This window comes from Pongo abelii, chromosome 20 (assembly GCF_028885655.2).
Source record: "Pongo abelii isolate AG06213 chromosome 20, NHGRI_mPonAbe1-v2.0_pri, whole genome shotgun sequence".
Taxonomy (NCBI): domain Eukaryota; kingdom Metazoa; phylum Chordata; class Mammalia; order Primates; family Hominidae; genus Pongo; species Pongo abelii.
Window position 1 is genome coordinate 13,921,135 of NC_072005.2, and position 24,251 is coordinate 13,945,385.

A 24,251-nucleotide genomic window follows, 5' to 3' on the forward strand; every position below is an offset into this window, starting at 1 on the left:
TGAGCCATGGGAACTGGGGTGCAGGAGTCACAGAGTGCTTCATGATGTCAAAGGTCCAGTCAGCCTTTCAGTGACATTTCACAGAGGCATTGTTTTCTGTAAACTGGGGATGACAGCAGCCCCTGTGGCTGCTAACAGGACTGTCATCTGGCTCTTGAGAGGCTTGCGTGGGATGAGAAGTGCCACGACTTTAGCCATGTTTGCATCCATAACAACCTCCTGAGATGGCCTCCTTCCTGTCTGGGGCCCACAGGCAGCTTGTCCTAGAAGATGGGCCAGGCCACCTGAGCGCAAGACTCACCCTGCAGCTGGATGATCGCCCAGGGCGTCTCTTAGGCTTCAACCCGCGTGTATGCTCAAGAGCCTGCACACAGACGCGGGCACACAGTCACCCACCCCTGGAGATTCGCCCCCCCTTGCTTTCCCAGGGAAGCTGAGGCATAAAACTCATAGAGGGCGAGGAAGAGGAAGTGGGTAGAGAGGTTTGTGGGCAGGTGAAGAAACTGAAGCCTCAGCCCCAAACAGCAGGTCACGGGGCCTCTACAGAATCATTTATTATGGGTCTTCCCAGAAGAAATAAAATGGAAATGGGGAGAAAGAAAACAAAGGGAGCTCTCTTCTCCTCCAGGAAAGAAACAAATTCTGAACCATCCATACTTGGCTCAGGACCCTAAAATTTGCAAATCCGGACAGGATGGGCCCTGCTCGGAGGTGGCCAGCTTCCTGGAGCCCAGGCCCGCTTGAAGTCACTGGGGCTGTGGGAGACACAGTTTCTCTCCCTGAAGCCAAGGGAGGCAACTGACCTTGACCCTGGCCAGGTGAGGCCAGGACCTCAGGGCCTCCTTTGTGTTGTCCATCGAAGACCAACTTCCGGGCAACTGAAGGGAGGTTTGTAGGGTCCACTAGGACCCCCTGGAGCATCTTGGAGGAGGTCCGCAGACATGCGGGCTGGGTGGCAAAGGAAACACAGACCTCAAAGTGGCCTACAACTCCCTCCAGGGTGGGTCCCCTCGAGGGACATTCCCAGGCCCCTTGGAAGGGTAAGGCAGGGGGGCTTTGCCTCCCGGCTTTGTCTTCCGGTAGTTGAGGCGCTTGAAAGTTTCCAGGTCCCGGTGGGTGCCCATGATCAGTCGGCTGTGGGGGAAACACAGACGTGCGTGTGGGGCTCAGTGGTCACCAGGTGACAGAGGGGGCCGCACCCCACAGCCACATGGTCACCACTGACTCAGGTGCACACACACGGCTCACACACGTGCACATAACCAGAAAGGGCCTGTTACAGCACAGGCTGGGCCTGTTCCAGCCTTTCTTCAGAGCCTGTGTTCTGCAAAGGACGGGGGAGGGGGGCCACGGTGAAGACCCAGCAGCAGTGGGGTGCCTGACCCTCGCTGCCCACCTAGGGGCTTCACACTTCAGTCCCTCCCTGCTCCTCTGAGTCCCCACTGGCCTCCCGCAGCCCCTGTGCCCTGTGAGTCCAAGCCCGCCCCGTACTTCAGGTTGGAGAGCTCAACGATGAGGCCACGCACGACGTTGGTGGCGTCCTCCATCCTGGAGGCCTCAGAGGCCTGGATCCCCACGAAAGTCCTGGCCAGCAGGGAAGGAAATTGAGAGTGGCCCAACCTCACTGGACTACCAAAGCTCTCCAGTGGGAGGGGCTTCCGCTGGGCCTCGCGCCATCTTTTCCAGGTGTCCAGCCTGTCCTCCTCTGTTCACGACAGAACCCTGATGGCCAACCCAGCTGGCTCCACTGCCCAGCAGGCCCAGAACCCAACCACTTCTCCCCTACCTGCCCTGCCCTCTCAGGACACTGCTGCCACCGCCTCCCTAGCTCCTGCCCCTGCAGCTTGTCCCCCACAGGCACCGGGGGCTGTGAACTTGGAAACCTAGCTCAGAGGCAAGCCCTGTCCTCCCGCAGCTGTGCACCACCTGCCTGCCCCGTGCCCTCCCCTCGTCCCCCGCTTCTCCCCTCCCCTCTGCTCTAGCCACACTAGACTCCTGGCCATTCCTTGAGCACCTCTCAGGATTCTGGAATGTTCTTTCCCAAATGTCTACTCCTGGTGGTGGGTGGGGGCTTCCCTGATCACCCCTTACATTTTAACCCCTTCTCCGCTGCCTTTTTTTCCCCAACACTCTGCCGTCTGACGATCTAATCTGCTGTCTCTCATGTCCCCACACCCCGAATCCCCCATTAGCACTCAACTCTGTGTTTTGTCCCACACTGCCTCCCCAGCACCCAGGGTAGTGCTAGAAAAGCCGGCCCAGATGGCATTCATATCCTTGGAAGTTTTGGGAGGTCAAGGCGGGAGGATGGCTTGAACCCAGGAATTCAAGACCAGCCTTGGCAACGTAGTGAGACCCCATCTCTACAAATAATGCAAAATTAGCCAGGCATAGTGGTGCACGCCTGTAGTCCCAGCTACTCAGGAGGATGAAGTGGGAGGATCACTTGAGCCTGGGAGATGGAGGCTACAGTAAGCTATGATCCTGCACACCAGCCTGGGCAACAGAGCAAGACTCTATCTAAAAAATATCCCGCCAGGCACGGTGGCTCATGCCTGTAATCCCACCACTTTGCGAGGCTGAGGTGGGTGGATCACTTGAATCCAGGAGTTCGAGACCAGCCTGGGCAACACGGCAAAATCCCGTCTCTAAAAAAAATATACAAAATTAGCTGGATGTGGTGGCCAGTACCCGTAGTCCCAGCTACTTAGGGGGCTGAAGTGGGAGAATCATGTGAGCCTGGGAGATTGAGGCTGCAGTGAGCTGAGGTTGCACCACCGCACTCCAGCCTGGGTGATGGGAGTAAGACTGTGTCTCAAAAAAAAACCAAAAAACCAAAAAAACAAAATCACAGAAGAGCCAAGGAGCCACAGAACACCTCCTCCCCCTACAGAACAGGTGCCGCTCTCAGACACGGGCAGTACAGGGGGCCAGGTGGGTAAGTGGGGGCCACCCGCCCTAAACCCGCCCATGCCCCAGGCTTCGCAGCACCTCTGGGGCTGTCACTATGGAAACTGCTGTCCTGCTGCTCCTGCCTTGGTCACCCTGAGGTGTCTGGCAGCCCCTGGGCCTTAGCCTCTTGTGTGTGTCATTCAGCCTCAAGCCACCAAACCAGACCCGGGGCCCTCTGGGAGCTTCCAGACATCCAGGGCGGTGGGGAGGGGAGCTGCATTGGCCCTGGGACACTGTCGGAGATTCAGATGTGAACCCTCCCCACTCTTCACTCAAACCACAGCGGGCCGCTCTGAGGAACTGCCTCTGGTCCACATGCAGGTTGTGTGTGTGGCTATGGGAGGTGGCCAGTGGCACAGCAGGTACAAGTCACAGGGAGTGAGGGCAGGAGGCAGGGACAGAGCTGCCCTCTGCTAGGGGAGGAGAAGGAGGAGGAGGGTGTGGGGGCCACACACAGCCAAGGGCTGAGTCCCAAACCCTCCTCCACCCCTGCCAGACAGAAACAGAAACTTGGCCATAAATAATTGATAAGCTGCCGCCTCTGCAGAGAAGCAGGTTCAAGTGCCAGGTAACAGAGAGGGCGGCCACCCAGCGCTGGCTTCAAGGAGAGCTGTGGGAGGGCACGGGAGGAGGGGACAGGCTGCGGGGACCCTGGGCATGGTGCGGGGGAGAGGGTGCCCTCCTCACACACAGCAGGCTGGAGGACGGCTCACTGGTGGCCTGCAGGAGGGAGGAAGCGGTTTGCCTAGGGCAGGAGCCAAGTGGGGAGGGGAGGAGGTGAGGGCAGGTTAGACTCACTCGGGTGCCCGCCTGGTGCCAGAGCTAGGAACGGCTCCAAGATGGTCTCAGCCAACAGTTCTGAGCCCTGTCTGGATCCCCTCCCCTTCCCAGGGACTCAGGAGGAAGCTTTGGCCCCTCTTCCCAGAGAGAAACAGCCCACAGAGCCGGAGGCACTTTCCCAGGCTCCTGGGGAGCTGCTGCTTGGGGAGACGCTGGGTTGGGTGTCGATCACTGGTCACTGTTGCCCATTCTCTGCTTTCGGGGAGCAGGGGAACGTATACAGTTTGAAAGACAGGGCTCAGCTCCCCTGCTGGACTGAGGAAGTCGAGGCCCAGGGAGGGAGAACTGGGGTCTGTCTCCTCCATCTGTCACCCTCCTTGGTAAAATTGGCGAGGGTCCTGGAGCCACTTCTCACCCATGCCACACCTACCTCGGCTGGGCCTTGGCCACTGCAACAGGGTCTCCATTGGCAGGTGAGCTGGGGCCCAGCCAGCAAGGGCCCGGCTTGTTCCCCGAAGGAAAGAGCTGGAAAGAGAGCACAAGGTGTGAGTGGTCGGGGCCCGGGTCGAGCAAGCTCTGCACAGGGGAACCAGAAGTCACGCCAACACCTTTGGCTTCACCGCGGCCACAGCAGGTCACACCGGGGCCAGCTGGGACTCCTGCAGAGGAAGAGGGGTAATGGGGAGGAAATCCACGATGGGTAGACCCGAGGCTACCAGCCTGGGCTGCGACCGTCCTTTCCCCTTGGAAAGAGAAAGGCCACAGCCAACCCTGGTGTCCACTCCTAGGCCCGGGCCTCCCACGGGCTGATCTGGGCAGCGGGGGCACCACTGTGCCATGATCTCTGGCCCTGACACCACTGCAGTCTCCTGCATGCCCCTGTCTTTACGGGTACAGAGAAAACGCCAAGGGGTGGCAACTGCGGTGAAGTGGAGTCGTCTACCTTGGCTGAATGAGCCACACACATCCTGTTAGGAAAGGAGTTTGCAAATATAACATGAGGGGAAAACTCCCAGTGAATACAGGGGAAAGCCTGGTAACTCCAAGGCGCTTAAGCTTCTAAGCGTCAATGGTGGTTTAATTTCCATGGAAAATGTCAAGCTCCATTACAGTGGTGACCTACAATGTCCCTCAGAAAAGAGGCAATGAGCCAGGCTGGGCACGCCTGTAATCCCAGCACTTTGGGAGGCTGAGGTGGGAGGATTGTTTGAGGCCAAGAGTTCCAGACCAGCCTGGTCAACACGGCGAGACCCTGTCTGTACCAAAAAAAAAAAAAATTAGCTGGGCATGGTGGCACACACCTGTGGTCCTAGCTACTCGGGAGGCTGAGGCAGGAGGATCAACTGCTTGAGCCCGGGAGATTGAGGCTGCAGTGAGCTGTGATTGTGCCACTGCACTCCAGCCTGGGCGACAGAGCAAGGCCCTGTCTCTAAAATTTAAATTAAATGACTCCATATGCAGATTGCAGAAGCTCCATCGGTCCAAGAGTGAGTGCAAAGGATCTATGAGAAAGTAACACCAAACCCTCCCGTGACGAGACCTTGGTTTGAGGTCTGAAAGCTCTGTCTTTGCTGTGTCACCTCTGAGTCCCCTCCTCTAGCACAGTGTGTGGCCATGGTGAGGTCAGGAGGAGGTGCTGAGACGGCCCTCTCGATCCATCTTTGCTGTTCCCCGTGCCCCTGCCCATGCCAGGAGACATGGGCCTTGGCCTTCCTGCCGAACCTTCCCACGGGAATGTGTTCCTTGCCTGGGTCGCCTCAACTTGCTGGGGAACGCCTCGTGTCAAAACCAAACACGCCCAGGCCCTGGCAGTGCTGTCAGGGCGGTGCCTCCTCCCCTGGCTGGGGAAAGGCTGCTGATGCTGGTCGGGTCTGACCAGCCTGGCTGTCTGTCTGGATCCCCCCAAGTCTGGATTTCAGGGTCTTTTTCCAAGCTTGCAGTTTGGCAGCCCGTTTAGGAGGGCTAGGGGCTTCACCTGCTGGATGCCACCTAGGCACACCTGGCCCCAAACACCTTAACCATTTCCCAGCCTTCTCTCCACCCACAAGACCACAGACTGGAGGCAATGGAGGCGGCTCTTCTCTCAAGCGAGGGATTTGCATTTGGCAAGGCATGAAGCTCTCATAAAATTTCAGCTGTGCCCAGCACCAGAACTCCTGCCTTTCCCACATGCTCGTGTTCAGCCTCTACCACTGAACCGCACTGTGACTCACTTTTTTCTTTTTTTTGAGACAGGGTGTCCGGCACCCAGGCTGGAGTGCAGTGGTGTAATCTCGGCTCACTGCAACCTCAACCTCCTGGGCTCAAGTGATTCTCCGGCCTCAGCCTCCCAAGTAGCTGGGACTGCAGCCATGCATCCCCATGCCTGGCTAATTTTTTCTTTTTTTGAGAGAGTCTTGCTCTGTCGCCCAGGCTGGAGTGCAGCGGCGTGATCTTGGTTCACTGCAACCTCAGTCTCCCAGGTTCAAGTGATTCTTCTGCCTCAGCCTCTGGAGTAGCTGGGATTAGAGGCACATGCCACCATGCCCAGCTAATTTTTGTATTTTGGTAGAGATGGGGCTTCACTATGTTGGCCAGGCTGGTCCTGCTCTCCCGCCTCGGTCTCCCAAAGTGCTGGGATTACAGGTGGGAACCACTGTGCCTGGCCATGAATTTTTTTTTTTTTTTTTTTACATCTCTACACAGGGACAGCCAAAGAAACAGAGGCTGACATTCGAAAACCAAATTGGGCTCTGTGTTCCAGGACGCGGCGGCTGGGGCATGACCTGGGTGCCAGCCTGGCCTCCTCTCCTCCCAGCTGCCTCACCTCTAGCAGGTGCACGAACTCCTCCAGAGTCTTCGCTGCCACATCCAGTGTGTGGACAGAGAACTGCCTACCTCCCTAGGCGTGACTGTGACGCCCTCAGCCCAGGCTCAGGTGTGCCAACGGCTGGGGAGGTCGCTCTTTCCCTGGGGGGCAGGGCTGAAGCAAGGCTGCCACCTGCCCAGACAGGAGAACGAACGCCAATGGCTGGCACCGGCTCTGGAGCCAGAGAAGGCCACATCCGGACAGCTGGTGGGGCGGGCAGATCCCCGAAGGAGCAAAGCCCTTACATGTTCTGGCAGAAAAACAAAATGACTTATGTATGTTTGGGAAAGAATCATATCAGGACCCCCAGAGGACCCTAAGGAGATGGGCAAAGGCTCTTTCGCAGCTTGGGAGTGAAGACCCCTCCCCAGGCCCAGCTATGAAGCCGTCCCCAGGCCCAGCTTCCCTCCATCTGTGTCTACCCCCCTCAATACATCGCCTGGGACCCCATGGCCAAGGTCAGGCACTGAAGCAGAAGCTGCCAGGGGCTGGCACTCCTGGGGACTCTAGTTCAATGTGGGAGGCCCAGCTGAGAAAGCAGCTGTGTGTCACCATCCCTGGATATGTCAACAACCACCGAAAGGCAGGTCTACACTTTCTGGAAAACCACTGACTCCACACCCAGTAGAGCTGCGACTCGGACTCCTATAGTCGTTGGCTGTGTAAATGGTAAGCCCTGAGCCCCAGCTCCCCCTCCGCCGCTGCGCCGAGTGAGGGGGCTTGTGGAGGTTGGGTGCCTGCCCTGGGCAGGTATGTCTGTCACTCAGGGCAGCTCTCACCTGCTCAGGTGGGGCTTCGAAGTCAGAGGCGTCCAGGGCATCCTGTATCTGGCTGTCCAGCAGGAAGTCGAGTTCCACAGCTAAAGAGTCTGCACAGGTGCCGTGGTCTGCAGAATGAGGCAGGTGGTCTCGCTGCCCTGCCAGGTCTGAGGTGGTGTCTGGAATGCCCTGCTGAGCCCTGGGCTCCTGGAGAGGGCCGTCTGCTGTTTCTCTGTGTTCCAGCAGAACAGAGGCTTGCGGGGACACACGGAGCCCCTCGAGGTCTGGTTCGAGGTTCTGGCCACCTAACTCAGCTGCCTCTTGAGCAGGGCCTGGCTCCTGCTTCTGATTGACACATGGACCTGTGTCCGGGGATGCATGACCGGAATCTCCAGCACCCATCATGGACTCTCCGCTCCCAGGTGCCAGAGCCAGGGAGGCTGTAGGGCCCACTAGGACATCGCCAGGGGGCTTGCCATCCTGCCCTGCCTCCCCGCTTTCTCCTGTGGTTTTCCCAGTGAGCGAGGTGCAGCCTGGCAAGGCCCTCCTGTGGCCTCCATCAGTGGCCTTCCTTTTGGGAGAGGCAGGTGATATGGCACTGGCCTGCCCATCGGGCCCAGCCACCTCCAGAGCCCTCTCTTCCAGCTCAGTGGGGTCTGTGCTCAGGTCTGCGATGACAACCATCCTGAGGGAGGAGCATCCCAGGCTCTCCCCTTCCTTATGAGTCCCTTCCCCTTCCCTACCCATCCTGCTGGGGGTCTGCTGGTGGTGAGGGGAGCCCTGGGCCATAGACCTGGGTTCCAGGCACCAAGAGGCAGGGCCCAGTCCTGGAGCAGGGCCAGAGGTAGGAGCTGATGCTGGGGTACAGGGGACACCGTCTCCCTCCTCCTGGGGCCCTCCAGGCACGCCAGCCCCTGCTGTCCTTTGGGCCCCTCCCTCCTGGGGGGCTCCTCTGTCTGGCTTCTCCCCTTCAGAATCACTGCTTGGTAGGTATTCCTTTTGGCCATGATCACCTGGAACCCTGTCTGTCTCAGGCTTGCTGTCGTCGTCAGCCCATTGTTCTGACAGGTGGTCTTGGCTGGCCCTCTGTGAGGCGGACAACCCCGTCCCCCTGTCTGGAGGGTCATCAGGCTGAGAATCCCCACTGCTGGGCACCGCCTGCACAGGGCTCTGGCTGCTCTGCTCAGGGTGGGCACTGTCTGCCTGCGTTGGGTCCCCCGGCTCCGTGGCCTCCTGGAGGGGGACCCCCAGGGTCTCCACTAGCAGCTGGCATCCTGGACTCTGGGCGCTGGACTCTGGGAGTGCTTCCTGTGGACAGAAAAAGACGCAGCCCCGGGGCCTTTGATAACCAAGTTCTCCGAAGAGTTTTCTATTAGGTTGGTGTAAAAGTAATTGCGGGTTTTGTCATTACTTTTAATGGCAAAAATTGGCCAGGCGTGGTGGCTCACACCTGTAATCCCAGCACTTTGGGAGGCCGAGGTGGGCGGATCACTTGAGGTCAGGAGTTCAAGATCAGCCTGGCCAAAATGTTGAAACCCCGTCTCTACTAAACAAATACAAAAATTAGCCAGGCGTGGTGGCAGGTGACTGTAGTCCCAACTACTCAGGAGGCTGAGGCAGAAGAATTGTTTGAACCCAGGAGGCGGAGGTTGCAGTGAGCCGAGATAGGACTGCACTCCAGCCTGGATGACAGAGTAAGACTCTGTCTCACACACACACAAAAATTAATGGCAAAAACTGCACTTACTTTTGCACCAATCTAATAGTTGTGACCGCCCTGTTCAAAAACTCAGATATTAGCACCGGCCATCATGCATGGAAACAGGCATCAGTACCAGGGCCAGCGACTGGAGGGGGATCTGGAAGCACAGAAACCTCTCCTTCCACCAAGCTCTTCTCTCTGCCAGCACCAGGCACTCAATCAGATCAGGGATGTGAAAATCAAGGTGGCATTCAGACCACACCAATGTCAATTTCCTGTTTATTATTATTTTTAGACTGAGTTTCACTCTTGTTGCCCAGGCTGGAGTGCAATGGTGCGATCTTGGCTCACCGCAACCCCCACCTCCCGGATTCAAGCAATTCTCCTGCCTCAGCCTCCCAAGTAGCTGGGATTACAGGCTCGTACCACCATGCCTGGCTAATTTTGTATACTTAGTAGAGACAGAGTTTCTCCATGTTGACCAGGCTGGTCTCAAACTACAGACCTCAGGTGATCTGCCCATCTCGGCCTCCCAAAGTGCTGGGATTAAAGACGTGAGCCACCGCACCCAGCGGCTATTATTATATTTATTATTTATTTTTCATAATTTTGAGACAGGGTCTCACTCTTTCGTCCAGGCTGGAGTGCAGTGGTGTGATCACGGCTCACTGTAGTTTTGACCTTCGTAGATTCGGATGACCATCCCACCTCAGCCTCCTAAGTAGCTGGGACTACAGGTACACACCACACCTGGCTAAATTTTGTGGGTTTTTTTGTAGAGATGGGGTTGTGCCATGTTGCCCAGGCTGGTCTTGAATGCCTGGGCTCAAGTGATCCTCCTGCCTCGGCCTCCCAAAGTGCTGGGATTACAGGTGGCAGCCACTGCACCTGGCCAAGTTTTAAAACAATTATTGTAGCCTGGACGCAGTGGCTCATGCCTGTAATCCCAGCACTTTGAGAGGCCGAGGCAGGCGGATCATTTGAAGTTGGGAGTTCAAGACCAGCCTGGCCAACAGGGTGAAACCCCTATTCTAATAAAAATACAAAAATAAGCCGGTGTGGTGGTGTGTGCCTGTAGTCCCAGCTACTGGGGAGGGTGAGGCAGGAGAATCGCTTGAACCCAGGAGGTGGAGGCTGCAGTAAGCCGAGATCACACCACTGCACTCCCGCCTGGGCGATAAGCAAGACTCCATCTCAAAAAAAAAAAAAAATTATTGTAGAGACAGAGTCTTGCCATGTTGCTCAGGCTGGTCAAGGGAAGTCTCCCAAAGTGTTGGGATCATAGGCATGAGCCACTGCACCTGGCCAATTGCCTAGTATTGATGATGGACTATAGTTATGCATGGTGTTACCACTCGGCAAAGCTAAAACAGAGAACACTGGAACTTCACTCTGTACCATTTTGTGTTTTTTAAAAAATTGTGGTAAGGCCATGCACGGTGGCTCACACCTGTAATCCCAGCACTTTGGGTGGCTGAGGCGGGCAGATCACCTGAGCTCAAGAGTTCAAGACCAGGCTGGTCAACATGGTGAAACCCCGTCTCTACTAAAAATACAAAAATTAGCTGGGCGCGGTGGGCAGGCGTCTGTTATCCCAGCTACTTGGGAGGCTGAGGCAGGAGAATTGCTTGAACCCAGTGAGGCAGAGGTTGCAGTGAGCCAAGATGGCGCCATTGCACTCCAGCCTGGGTGACAAGAGTGAAACTCTGTCTCAAAAAAAAGAAAAAAACAATAAAGAATTGTTGCATACTCAACACACATCCATAGCGCAATGTACTGAAAACGGCGGGTGGAGAGGTGCGGGCCTCACCATTGCCAAAGAACTCCAGGGTTAAATGGGGCTGTCGAGGCTGGGCCAGGAGGATGCACCTGCACTGGGCTCAGCCTGGCTGATTTTAGAGCCTTACCAGGCTAAAGGCCCCACTCCCACGGTCCTCATCCTTCATCTCTTCTTTTCTTGCCACTGTCTTCCTGGATTTTACAAACTGGGGAACAAACCTCCCAACTGAGTTCTGTAAACCGGATACAAGAACAAAGCAGCAATAAAGATAAGAGAGGAATGAGGTCCCAGGAAAAGCAACCCCAAACCTGCTCCATTCTTGTAGCCTTGACAGAACTCCGCCCTTGCCTTCTGGCGCCTTCCCTCCAGCCCCTGTAGACCGTGAGTGAGCAATTGGTGACAAAGAAGGGAGACACAGAGCCGGAGCTTTAAGGGAGGCAGTGGTGCTTCTATATCCACGAGGCCACAGGACGAGCTCACCTGGGAAGGAGGAAGGGGAGATGGCTCCTTTTCTGGTTGACGGAGGAGCCGGCAGGGAGATCCTGTTTCCTCATCAGGGGAGCTGTGTAGGAAAAGATAAAACTGAGGGAGATCTGCCTGGGTGTGGTGGCTCACACCTGTAATCCCAGCACTTTGGGCGGCTGAGGCAGGCAGATCACCAAGGCCAGGAGTTCGAGACCAACCTGGGGAACATGGTGAAACCCTATCTCTACTAAAAATACAAAAATTAGCTGGATGTGGTGGCACATGCCTGTAATCCCAGCTACTCGGGAGGCTGAGGCAGAATGGCTTGAACTCAGGTGGTGGTGGCTGCAGTGAGCCAAGATCGTGCTACTGCATTCCAGCCTAGGTGAGAGAACAAGGCTCTGTGTCAAAAACAAACAAACAAACAAACGAGGGGGATCTGAAATCCTCCTAGGTTGTCACTCACCTATTGAGACAAATGCAAAACAAAATCCAAGAGGAAACCAGTGCTAAGAGTCTCCTAGGCTGGGCGCAGTGGCTCATCCCTTTAACCCCAGCACTGTGGGAAGCTGAGGTGGGTGGATGCCCAGGAGTTTGAGACCAGCCTGAGCAATAGTGAGACCCCTTTTCTACAAAAAATTTAAAATTAGCTGGACGTGGTGATGTGTGCCTGTGGTCCCAGCTACTTGGGAGGCTGAGATGGCAGGATCATCTGAGCCAGGGGAGTTCAGGCTGCAATGAACTATGATCACGTCACTGCACTCCAGCCTGGGTGACAGAGCAAGACCGTGTCTCAAAAAAAAAAAAAAAATGTCTGCTAGATGGAAGGCCCTAGAAAACTTGCTTTAAAAGAGTGGGATGGGGATGGAGAAGCAGTGACCTGAGAACATTTAACTGGCAAGAAGGGTGCAGAGTCCCACCTGGAGAATACACTGCGTCAACAGGTTACTTTGTTACGTTTATAATCCCAGGAATTGCCTTCTGAACTGGGAATAGGGATATTCTCATTTGGACGGACACTCCAGCCCTGACATGGCACATTGTAGGGAAAGGAAATTGTGGATGCAAGAAACATAGTGTCTTTAAAAACTAGTGAAACTTAGGGTTATATTTAAATAAATAAGGGACAGGCATGGTGGCTCACGCCTGCAATCCCAGCACTTTGGGAGGCCGAGGCGGGCGGATCACCTTAAGTCAGGAGTTCGAGACCAGCCTGGCCAACATGGTGAAACCCCATCTCTACTAAAAATACAAAAATTAGTTGGGTGTGGTGGCGGGCGCCTTTCATCCCAGCTACTCAGGAGGCTGAGGAAGGAGAATCGCTTAAACCCAGGAGGTAGAGGTTGCAGTGAGCCGAGATCGCACCGCTGCACTCCAGCCTGGGTGACAGAGCAAGACCCTGTCTCAAATAAATAAATAAATAAGGATATGTATATCGTTTTGTTTTGGCTAATTATTTTATTTCTTGTAGATATGGGGTCATCCTTGTTATGTTACACAGGCTCCTCTTGAACTCCTGGGCTCAAGCGATCCTCTTGCCTCAGCCTCCCAATGTGCTGGGATTACAGGCATGAGCCACTGCACTCAGCCCTGATTGCTTTTCTTTTTTATTGGTCGTTAGCTCACATAACAACAATTCCTTTGTTCCCTTCTTGATTAAGGAGGAGGAGGAATGTGGAAGACAGATGGGTTTGACCAGCAGACAGAATATGAGTTATAGAATATGAGTTCTGTAACCCTGAAAAATTCAATGTTATCTTTGCCCACAGTTAAAACTTCTTTTTTTCTTTTTTTAGATGGAGTCTCGCTGTTGCCCAGGCTGGAGCATAGTGGCATGATCTCAGCTTACTGCAACCTCTGCCTCCTGGGTTCAGTCGATTCTCCTGCCTTAGCCTCCCCAGTATCTGGGATTACAGGTACGCCACCACACCCAGCTAATTTTTGTATTTTTAGTAGAGACGGGGTTTTGCAGTGTTGGCCAGGCTTGTCTCAAACTCGTGACCTCAAGTGATCTTCCCCCCTTGCCCTCCCAAAGTGTTGGGATTACAGGCATTAGCCACCATGCCCGGCTAAAACATCAACCCTCCTTACCAGTGAGGAGAGCTAGGAGAAGCGAGATTCGAGGGCCCTGAGCTCTGGGAGGGAGTGGGTCACAGCACTGGATAGGTTGTGGGTCTCTTTCCCAAAGCATTGCTGTCTGCTGAGCCGCTGTGCTATGTGGACTGTCAGTGGGGAGACCTGCCGGAATGTTCAGAGCCACCTACCTGGAGACGGCCTTTCCTGGTTCCTCCCGGTGCTGCTGTCTAGAGGGAACAGGTCCCAGTTTGCCCTCTGGCTCCTCAGGGTGATGTAAACAGCCCAACATGGAACTCTGGGGGTCCCCATCAGAGTCTCCTAGCCTTGGGTTCTTTAGGGGTTTTGGAGGACAGAGTCCCTCTCCTGTTTTAGAGATAGAGGAAGATGAAGGGGTGGGGGATACAGCCACTGCCATGGCTGACAACTCAGGTCTCCCCCACTACAACCAGGCTGCACACGAGAAGGGGCCGAATCCATTTCACTCTCTGCGGGGTCCCAAGTGCCTGTAAGAGCATCTTGTACACTGTTGGTGCTCAATAAATACTTAGCACATGACTGGATAAATGCACACCACCAAGGGCAGACAAGACTAAATTATGTACCACTCTATTGTGCTGAGACATCTGCAAAATAGCCATCCTGGGAAAACTGGGACTCACAGCCACCGGGTGCTGAAGAGGTGATGCTCTGGCCACGTCCTGGCCCCTTGCATTTCTGCACTAACTTCCCCATCACTGAAAGCAATTGCGATGTGTCTTCTTCTGGTATTTAAGAGGCTAAAAATGCTTATTGACATCTTTGTATATATAGCACAGTGGCTCATGCCTATAATCCCAGCACTTTGGGAGGCCGAGGCGGGTGGATCACCTAAGGTCAGGAGTTCAAGACCAGCCTGGCCAACATGGCAAAACCCCATCTCTACTGAAAATACAAAAATTAGCCGGGCATGGTGGCACCCACCTATAGTCCCAGCTACTTGGGAGGCTGAGGCAGGAGAATCGCTTGAACCCGGGAGGCGGAAGTTGCAGTGAGCTGAGATTGCGCTACTGCACTCCAGCCTGGTTGACAGAGCGAGACTCCATCTCAAAAAAAAAATTAATATATATTATATATCATATATAAAAATACATACATATTCATATTTAACATATACATACATATAAAATATATAATTATAATGTATTTACATATTACATATTTATAATTATAAAATATATATTATTTAAATTATATTTATGATACATTAATATATTATAAAAATTGTATCCTTATATTATATATTTATATATGATATATTATATATTTATTAAATATATACAATATATATTATATATCCCATTATATTGCCAGGTTGTTCCATGTAATCTAAAGCCAGGCCACGCCACCTCAGGATTCAGCCTCAGCCAAATATGTAAATATATATATTTATACATACATATTTATATATATGTATTTATGTATTATATATACTATATATTTTTTTTCTTTTTTTGAGACAGGGTCTGGCTTTGTCTCCCAGGCTGGAGTGCGGTGGTGCCACTGTGGATCACTGCAGTCTTGACCTCATAGGCTCAAGCCATCCTCCCGCCTCAGGCCACTCAAGTAACTGGGACAAAAGGTGGGTGCCACCATGCCTGGCTAAGTTTTCTTTTGCTTTTGTTTTGTAGAGACAGGGTCTCATATGTTGCCCAGGCTGGTTGTGAACTCTGGCGCTCAAGTGATCCTCCTGTCTCGGCCTCCCAAAGTGCTGGAATTATAGGTATGAACCACTTTGCCTGGCCAGCATCTATTTTTTGAATTAAGAAAACTCCCTTACATCGAAACTTTTTTTTTTTTTTTTTTTTTGAGACCAAGTCTCGCTCTGTCACCAGGCTGGAGTGCAATGGCACGATCTCTGCTCACTGCAACCTCTGCCTCCCGGGTTCAAGTGATTCTCCTGCCTCAGCCTCCTGAGTAACTGGGACCACAGGCACGCACAACCACGCCCAGCTAATTTTTGTATTTTTAGTAGAGACGGGGTTTCACCATGTTGGCCAGGATGGTCTCGATCTCTTGACCTCATGATCCGCCCGCCTCGGCCTTCCAAAGTGCTGGGATTACAGACATGAGCCACCGTGCCCAGCCACATCAAAACTTTCAATAGTGGCTGGCTTGTAAGACTTCCCCAAACCTGGTCCCAATCTAATCATGTATTCAGTGAACAAATGATAAGGGTTGACTCTAGTGAGTTCCACACCAGATGCTGTCCTAAGAACTTGTGTGTGTTAAGATAAAAGCTCAAGGAAGGGTGCTGCTGTTATGCCTGCCTTACAGAAGTAACCTTGAGCAATTCAATATTATCTTTGTCCATGATTAAAATATCAGCCTTTGCCACCAGCAAGGAAAGATGCCAGCCTGTAATCCCAGAACTTTGGGAGGCCGACGCAGGTGGATTGCTTGAGCTCAGCAGTTCAAGACCAGCCTGGGCAACATGGCGAAACCCTGTCTAAAAAGTACGAAAATTAGCCAAACATGGTGGTGCATGCCTGTAGTCCCACATACTTGGGAGGCTGAAGGGGGAGGATGACTTGAGCCCGGAGGAAGAGATTTCAGTGAGTCCAGACTGTGCCACTGCACTCCAGCCTGGGCAACAGAACTAGAGCCTGTCTCAAGAAAAATTTAAATTAAAATAAATAAATAAAAGGGCAATATGGCAAAACCCCATCTCTATTAAAAATGCAAAAGTTAGCTGGGCATGGTGGTGGGCACCTGTAATCCCAGCTACTTGGGAGGCTGAGGCAGGAGAATCGCTTGAATCCGGGGGGGCTGAGGTTGCAACGAGCCAAGATGGCGCCACTGCACTCCAGCCTGGGCAAGGGAGTGAGATTCCATCTCAAAAAAATAAATAATTAAATTAAATTAAAAGGAAAGGAAAGATGCGAGAATTGACACCCAAGGGCCCCAAGTTCCCAGAGAGGTGAAAACATTAAGGCACACGGAGGCCAAGGAACCAAGGTTGGCACCCCGTCCAACTCCAGAACCAGCATACTTAAGAATACTTGAGCATTTACTGAATGCCTACTATGTAGTAGATTTCTGCCAAGGCAGGGAGAACAAAAAGACAAACCAACAGCCAGGTGTGGTGGTGCACACCTGCAGTCCCAGCTACTCAGGAGGCTGAGGGGGTAGGATCACTTGAGTCCAGGATCTCACTTGGGTAACACAGTGAGATCCCACCTCTATAAAGCATTTAAAAATTAGCTGAGGGTGGTGGCATGCACCTGTAGTGTCAGCTACTCGGGAGGCTGAGGCAGGAGGATTGCTTGAGCCCTGGAGGTTGAGGCTGCAGCGAGCCGTGATTGTGCCACTGCACTCTGGCCTCAGCAACAGAGCTAGATCCTGTCTCTAAAAAAAAAAAAAAATTAAAGAATAACACTATCCAGAACCGGGCGCGGTGGTTCATGCCTGTAATCCCAGCACTTTGGGAGGCCGAGGCGGGCGGATCACCTGAGGTTGGGAGTTCAAGACCAGCCTGACCAACATGGAGAAACCCTGTCTCTACTAAAAATACAAAATTAGCCGGGCATAGTGGCTCATGCCTGTAATCTGAGCTACTCAGGAGGCTGAGGCGGGAGAATCGCTTGAACCCGGGAGGAGGAGGTTGCGGTGAGCCGATGTCGCGTCATTGCACTCCAGCCTAGGCAATAAGAGTGAAACTCCATCTCAAAAAAAAAAAAAAAAAAAAAAAAAGAATAATACTATCCAAACCCCAGATGGACTCTTTCCAACCTCAGCTCTAGACTACACTACACACTTACTCATCGTGAAGTAAACCTACTGAATGAGTCTCTCTTTCCTCGACACCAATTGCTAGGGTCTGCATCAGTCCTCATTCAGCTGTTTGCCCTCCACTAAACCACAGCGATCTTCCTGTAATTGCTTCTAATTCTTCTTCTTCTTCTTTTTTTTTGAGATGGACTCTCCCTCTGTCACCCAGGCTAGAGTACAGTGGCATGATCTCAGCACACTGTAACCTCCGCCTCCTGGGTTCAAGCAATTCTCCTGCCTCAGCCGCCTGATTGGCTGCGACTACAGGCGCAAGCCACCATGCCTGGTTAATTTTTTTGTATTTTCAGTAGAGATGGGTTTTCACTATGTTGGCCGTGTTGGTTTTGAACTCCTGATCTCAAGTGATCTGCCTGCCTTGGCCTCCCAAATTGCTGGGATTGCAAGTGTGAGCCATGGCGCACGGCCAGTTGCTTGTAATTCTGTCAGTTACTGTTCGGGAGTGCCCATTTAGAACTTTATCCCACTGCTGTGTATTTGCTTAGGTCTCCCTGCGAGAAGCATTTTCCTTTGTCCCCTGACTAGAGCTGGAGGATCTCCAGGGCAGGAACTGAGTGCGCTGCACCCTTTGATCGCCTCTTCGCCCTGCCCCCTCAGGTGCCCACCTCAAAGGACATACCACCACAAGTAAAGCTCCGATGGACATTGCTTATAGAAACACATTCCTAACCATCCAGGCACAGTGGCTCATGCCTGTAATCTCACCACTTTGAGAGGGTGAGGTGGGCGGATTGCTTGAGGTCAGGAGTTCGAGACCAGCCTGGCCAACATGGTGAAACCCTGTCTCTACTACAAATACAAAAAATTAGCCAGGTGTGGTGGTGGGCACCTGTAGTCCCAGCTAATCAGGAGGCTGAGGCAGGAGAATCACTTGAACCCAGGCGGCAGAGGTTGCAGTAAGCCAAGATTGCACCACTGCACTCCAGCCTGGGTGACAGAGCAAGACTCTGTCTCAAAAGAAACACGACCTTGTGGTCTGCCAGAAAAGACAAAATATAGCAGCTTTGTTTATTTGGTTTCTTGAGATTCTCAAACACTTGCTCACTTGGCTGACTGAATGGCCATTTGTACCGAATAAAAAGCAAAAAAAATCAATGGCATTGAAGAATCTTCTCTTTCCTTCCTGTGATCTGTCCACATGGGACTAATTTAAGAAAAAATAAGGCAGAACCTTGTGTTCAACACCAAAGACTAAAGACATTGGGAGGGAAAAGGCCTCTTTCACCACCTGCCAGAATTTTCTTCCTCTCTCTCCACCCTTCCAGCACACACAGAAAGGGCTGTCCAGGGCCAGCCCAGAGGTCCACTGAGCTGGGGAGTCTACCGCCAACAGAGGCCCCAAGTGACCTGCTGTGGGTGGGCCTGGCTGTCCCCAGCTTCCCCCTCCAAGGTCAGAGAAATTCTGATGCCTCCAAGTAGTCTATTGCTCATCTCTGCACAAAACATGTTCAATCTGCTGATCATTTCCTCTTCTGTCCCATATCTTGGGGGAAAAAACATGAACACCATTCCCTAAATTCATCAGCCACCAAATTAAAAAGTCATTTCAAAATTTTGAAGAAACTTACTTTAGAAAATGATAGGCAAATGGAACTCTACTACATCATATTGGGAGTTTGTCTTTCTGACTTGGTTTGTTCCTTTTTTTTTTTTTTTAGACAGAGTCTCACTCTGTCGCCCAGGCTGGAGTGCAGTGGCGCAATCTCAGCTCTCCCGGGCTCAAGTGAGTCTCATGTCTCAGCCTCCCAAGTAGCTGGGATTACAGACACATGCCACCATGCCCGGCTAATTTTTGTGTTTTTAGTACAGATGGGGTTTCACCATGTTGACCAGGTTGGTCTCGAACCCTAACCTCAAATGATCCATCCACCTGCCTCGGCCTCCCAAAGTGCTCAGATTACAGGCATGAGCCATCGTGCCCAACAATCTTTCTTTTTTTTTAAGAGACAGGGTTTTGTTCTGTGGCCCAGGCTGGAGTGCAGGCGCAATCATAGCTCACTGCAGGCTGGAACTCCTCAGCTCAAGCCACCCTCCTGCCTCAATCTCCTAAGCAGCCAGGACTACAGGTAGGTGCCACCACATCGGTTAATTAAAATTTTTTTTTTTTAGAGACTGGGTAACATTATGTTGCTCAGGCTGGTCATGAACTCCTGGTCTCAGGCAATCCTTTCACCTCGGCCTCCCAAGTAGCCTGGAGTACAGGTGCATACCACCAAGCCTGGCTATTTTGGGGTGTTTTTCTTTTCAAATGACGAAATTGTATAGGTATGTTGACAAGTAAACATGGTCATGATCTACCGTAAAGTGAAAAATGGAGGTTGCAGATCAGTAAGTGTGATGATTCTATTTTCCAATAAAAACATTTTATCTGGGCCAGGCACGGTGGCTCATGCCTGTAATCTTTGGGAAGCTGAGGCAGGCGGATAACTTGAAGTCAGGAGTTAGAGAGCAGCCTAGCCAACATGGTGAAACCCTGTCTCTACTAAAAATGTAAAAATTTGCCAGGCATGGTGGCAGGCACCTGTAATCCCAGCTACTCAGGAGGCTGAGGCATGAGCATCACTTGAACCCAGGCGGCAGAGGTTACAGTCAACCAAAATCGTGCCACTGCACTCCAGCCTGGGTGACAGAGTGAGACTCTGTCTCCAAAAAAAAAAAAAAAAAAAGCTCAACACTGTATCTGTATATATACAGAAAAAGTCTGACCAGGCATGGTGGCTCACGCCTGTAATTCTGAGCACATTGGGAGGCCAAGGCAGGTGGACTGCTGGAGCCCAGAAGTTCAAGACCAGCCTGGACAACACAGTGAGGCCTCGTCTCTTCCAAAAAATACAAAAATAGCCAGGCATGGTGGCACACACCTGTAGTCCCAGCTATTCGGGAGGCTGAGGTGGGAAGATCACCTGAGCCTGGGGAGGTTGAGGCTACAGCGAGCTATGATTGTGCCATTGCTCTCCAGCCTGGGCGACAAAGCAAGACTCTGTCTCAAAAAAAAGAAAAAAAAAAGCTGGGTATGGTGGCTCACCCCAGTAAATCAGCACTTTGGCTGAGGCGGGCAGATCATGTGAGGCCAGGAGTTCAAGACCAGCCTGCACAACATGGTGAAACCCCATCTCTACTACAAATACAAAAATTATCCAAGCATGGTGGCAGACACTTGTAATCCCAGCTACTCAGGAGGCTGACTCAAGAGAATCGCTTGAAACCAGGAGGCGGAGGCTGCAGTGAGTCAAGATCGTGCCACTGCACTCCAGTCTGGGCAACAGAGCGAGACACCATCTTAAAAAAAAAGTCTGAGCCGGGCACGCTGGCTCATGCCTGTAATCCCAGCACTTTGGGAGGCCGAGATGGGCGGATCATCTGAAGTCGGGAGTTGGAGACCAGCCTGACTAACATGGAGAAACCCCATCTCTAATAAAAATACAAAAAAATTAGCCGGGCATGGTGGCATATGCCTGTAATCTCAGTTACTTGGGAGGCTGAGGCAGGAGAATTGCTTGAATCTGGGAGGCAGAGGTTGCGGTGAGCCGAGATCGCGCCAGCCTGGGCAACAAGATCAAGACTCTGTCTCAAAAACAAAAACAAAAAAGTCTGGGCTGGGCGCGGTGGCCCACTCCTGTATCCCACCACTTTGGGACACCAAGACAGGCAGATCACCTGAGGTTGGGAGTTCAAGACCAGCCTGACCAAACCCTGACTCTACTAAAAAAATACAAAAATTAGCTGAGCATGGTGGCGGGTGCCTGTAATCCCAGCTACTTGGGAGGCTGAGGCAGGAGAATCACCTGAACTTGGGAGGTGGAGGTTGCAGTAAGCTGAGATCGCACCACTGCACTCCAGCCTGGGCAACAAGAGTGAAACTCCGTCTCAAAAAAAAAAAAAAAAAAAAGTCTAGAAGCAGTGTACCGAGGTTAGAGTCCTGTCCTGTTTCTCATGCTGTTCTATAGTTGATCACTGTCCTATGGCTATGCTAGACGTCAACATTAGGGAAAGCTTGGGGAAGGGTAGCTAGAACTCTCTGAATTATTTTTGCAACTTTTCTTTAAGTTCCAGATTACTTCAAAATAAGTTTTCTTAAAAGGCTGGAAGAAGAATTGTTAACAGCAGTGTACATTTGTGTACTACCTTAGGTCAGTTCTGGGTGCTTTACAGATACTAATCCACATGTGAGCTCTAAGGGCAGGATTCTCTACCTTGGAGGACATTTGGGGCTGGATCATTCTCTGTGGCTGGGGGGCATCCTATGCATGGTAGGATATTTGAGCAGCATCCCTGGCCTCCACCCACTAGATGTCAGTATAATTTCCCCAGTTATGAAAACCAAAAAAAGTCTCTAGGCCGGGCGCGGTGGCTCATACCTGTAATCCCAGCACTTTGGGAGGCTGAGGCAGGCAGATCACCTGAGGTCAGGAGTTTGAGACCAGCCTGGCCAACACTGTGAAACCCTATCCCTACTAAAAATACAAAAATTAGGCGGGCGTGGTGATACACATCTGTAGTCCCAGCTACTTAGGAGGCTGACGCTGCAGAATCGCTTGAACCCGGGAGGTGGAGGCTGCAGTGACCCAAGATCTTGCTACTGCACTCCAGCCTGGACGACAGAGTCAGACTTGGTCTCCAAAAAAAAAAAAAGTCTCCAAACATTGCCAGCTGTCCCTGGCAGTCAAAATCCCTTCCTCTCACCTAGTTGAGAAACACTGCTCTAAAGGAAAGGGTAGTGGCTTTTATTATCCCCAATTTACAAAAGGGGAAACTGAGGCACAAAGGAACTCATCCACCACCACACAGTGAGCAGAACTGGGATGAACCCAGGTTTTGGGCCCCAAAGTAAAACACTCAGCCACATACCAGGTGGCCTTGTAGTACATCAAGCATTATTCCAGGGGTCATCTGTGGGACTGGTTCCGCAGGGAGGCTGTCCCGCTGCCCTGAAGCCCAGGGAGGCCTCCTCTAAGCTGTGGGACCCCACCAGAAGCTCCAGAAAACTTTCACTTTTACTTTTCCTGTATGCCCTCTCCGTTATTTCTATTTTTCTTTCTTTTTTTTTGAGACAGGGCCTCAATCTATCAGTCAGGATGGAGTGCAGTGGTACAATCTTGACTCACTGCAACCTCCACCTCCTAGTTCAAGCGATCTTCCTGCCTCAACCTCCTGAGTAGCTGGGACTACAGGTGCCTGCCACCACACCCAGCTAATTTCCTTACTTTACATTGTAGAAACAGGATCTTGCTATGTTGCCCAGGCTGGTCTTGAACTCCTGGACTCAAGCGATCCACCCACCTCGGCCTCCCAAAGTGCTAGGATTACAGGCGTGAGCCACCACACCCAGCCTTCTATTTTTCTTACCAGCATGAATTAAATCCTTTTTGTCTTTTTCTTTTTTTTTTTTTTTTGAGACAGAGTCTTGCTCTGTTGCCCAGGCTAGAGTGCAGTGGCACCATCTTGGCTCCCTGCAACATCGGACTCCCGGGTTCAATCGATTCTCCTGCCTCAGTCTCCCGAGTAGGTGGGACTACAGGCATGTACCACAACACCTGGCTAATTTTTGTATTTTTAGTAGAGACGGGGTTTCACCATGTTGGTCAGGCTGGTCTTGAACTCCTGACCTTGTGATCTGCTCGCCTCGGCCTCCCAAAGTGCTGAGATTACAGGCGCGAGCCACCGCACCCGGCCAATCCTTGCTTTCTTTTAAGGAGGTCGGGGCAGTCGTGTTAGCCAGATCTGCAATAAACAAGCCCACATTCTTCCCACAAGCAGAAGCAGAAATCAAGAAGTGTCCATTTGAATGAACGTACCTGAGGTCCGCAGCTTCTTCCTCTTAGTCATTTTATCTTCCCCTTGAGAAATCTGAAAACAAGCAAAATCTCTCATCATTATAAGCAGTCTCTGTCTCTGTTTATATCCAGTGGCTTTGGCTGAGAGCAGAGGTTACCCCCACCTCCACCTCACCCCTTTTGGCTGCCCCAGGGGTCAGATGGCTCCCACTGGGACACAGGGTGGGACACAAGAGTCACAGCCACTTTGGGCCATGGCCAGGTAGGAATTCAAACCTCCTCCGAACTGAAGATCTTATGTCCAGGACCTGAAAGACAAATGGGCCCTGGGGGGTCCTTATAGATAGCCCCGGGGACCCAGACTCTGGTCCCTAGGATGAAAGAGCCTGTGTGAAGCCCCTCCCTCCAGACTGGGGTATCTGAGGGCCCTTCCAAGGACACTTGAGGACTCTCCAGGGGCCTCTGGAGACCAGCCTGGCCAATACGGTAAAACCCCCTCTCTACTAAAAATACAAAAATTAGCTTGGGCATCGTGACGCACACCTGTAATCCCAGCTACTCGGGAGGCTGAGACAGTAGAATTCCTTGAACCCATGAGGCGGAGGTTGCAGTGAGCCGAGATCGCCCCACTGTACTCCAGCCTGGGCGACAGAGTGAGACTCCGTCTCAAAAAAAAAAAAAATTAGCCAGGTGCGGTGGCACACACCCGTAATCCCAGCTACTCAGGAGGCTGTGGCACAAGGATCGCTTGAACCCAGGAGGCAGAGGTTGCAGTGAGCCAAGATCGTGCCACTTTAAAGGGGACAGCTGGGTCCTTGGAGGGGCAAGAGCTGCCATAGGCCGGTTTCTCCCAGCCTTGGGGGCGAGGCAAACCAAAACGGACCTGGGCCACAGAAGTCGTTGAGGACCCTCTGGCCTTATCAGAAACGAGCTCTGCCTGGATCAATTGGGAATAAGTCACTTGAATTATCTGCGTTACTGTTTTTGGAAAAAATAAATGGCCAAATTGGCCCTCACAGAAGCCTGGAGGCCTCGAGTCGGGAGCTGAGGGATGGAAAGGCCTGAGGGTGGGCGCTGTGGACCCCGCTCCCGGTGACAAGCCCCACGCTGACACTACGCCGACCACCGCAAAGTGAGGACTCCACAGGCCGAGAGCCCACGTGAAGCCGGAGCCCGTCGGTGACTGACGGACGCTGTGAACCCCACAGATGTCGCCGCCCCTCACACCTGCGCGCGCTCTGCCTCTTTCCCGCGCCCCGCGAGGTCCCGCCCCGCGCATGCGCGACGCGAA

At 52.5% G+C, this 24,251-nt stretch overlaps 1 protein-coding gene and 1 long non-coding RNA gene across 12 annotated transcripts; one reads left to right on the forward strand and one right to left on the reverse strand.

Annotated features, from left to right (window-relative positions):
• Positions 1-529: 529 nt before the first annotated feature.
• Positions 530-24,249, reverse strand: BRME1 (break repair meiotic recombinase recruitment factor 1). Of its 11 annotated transcripts, none has more exons than XM_024237651.3 (9): positions 24,188-24,246; positions 22,982-23,033; positions 13,550-13,724; positions 11,301-11,382; positions 10,948-11,052; positions 7,360-8,646; positions 4,163-4,257; positions 1,492-1,584; positions 530-1,134 (listed from the first exon to the last, which is right to left on the reverse strand). In XM_024237651.3, the coding sequence occupies exons 2-9, from the start codon at positions 23,010-23,012 to the stop codon at positions 984-986; spliced, it is 2,019 nt and encodes a 672-aa protein (XP_024093419.3). In that variant the 5' UTR covers positions 23,013-23,033; positions 24,188-24,246; the 3' UTR covers positions 530-983. The 11 variants fall into 11 exon arrangements, with proteins under 11 accessions (XP_024093419.3, XP_024093417.3, XP_054394641.2 ...); XM_024237649.3 differs by having other exon boundaries at positions 23,844-24,246; XM_054538666.2 differs by lacking the exon at positions 24,188-24,246 and adding an exon at positions 23,504-24,180.
• LOC129051733 (uncharacterized) lies at positions 8,476-18,405 on the forward strand. Its single transcript, XR_008516172.2, has 5 exons — positions 8,476-8,714; positions 13,082-13,201; positions 14,712-14,772; positions 14,861-14,979; positions 17,672-18,405. It is a non-coding gene; the product is annotated as an uncharacterized LOC129051733 (long non-coding RNA).
• Positions 24,250-24,251: the final 2 nt, after the last annotated feature.

Excerpts from the sequence above, each read along its gene's own strand:
- BRME1 (XM_024237649.3), bottom strand. The coding sequence starts at position 24,239 with ATGCGCGGGGCGGGACCTCGCGGGGCGCGGGAAAGAGGCAGAGCGCGC. Across the intron at positions 23,034-23,843 it reads CAACGACTTCTGTGGCCCAG|ATTTCTCAAGGGGAAGATAA; the intron begins GTCCGTTTTGGT and ends GCTTGTTTTCAG. Across the intron at positions 11,383-13,549 it reads CCAGGAAAGGCCGTCTCCAG|CTCCCCTGATGAGGAAACAG; the intron begins GTAGGTGGCTCT and ends TTTCCTACACAG.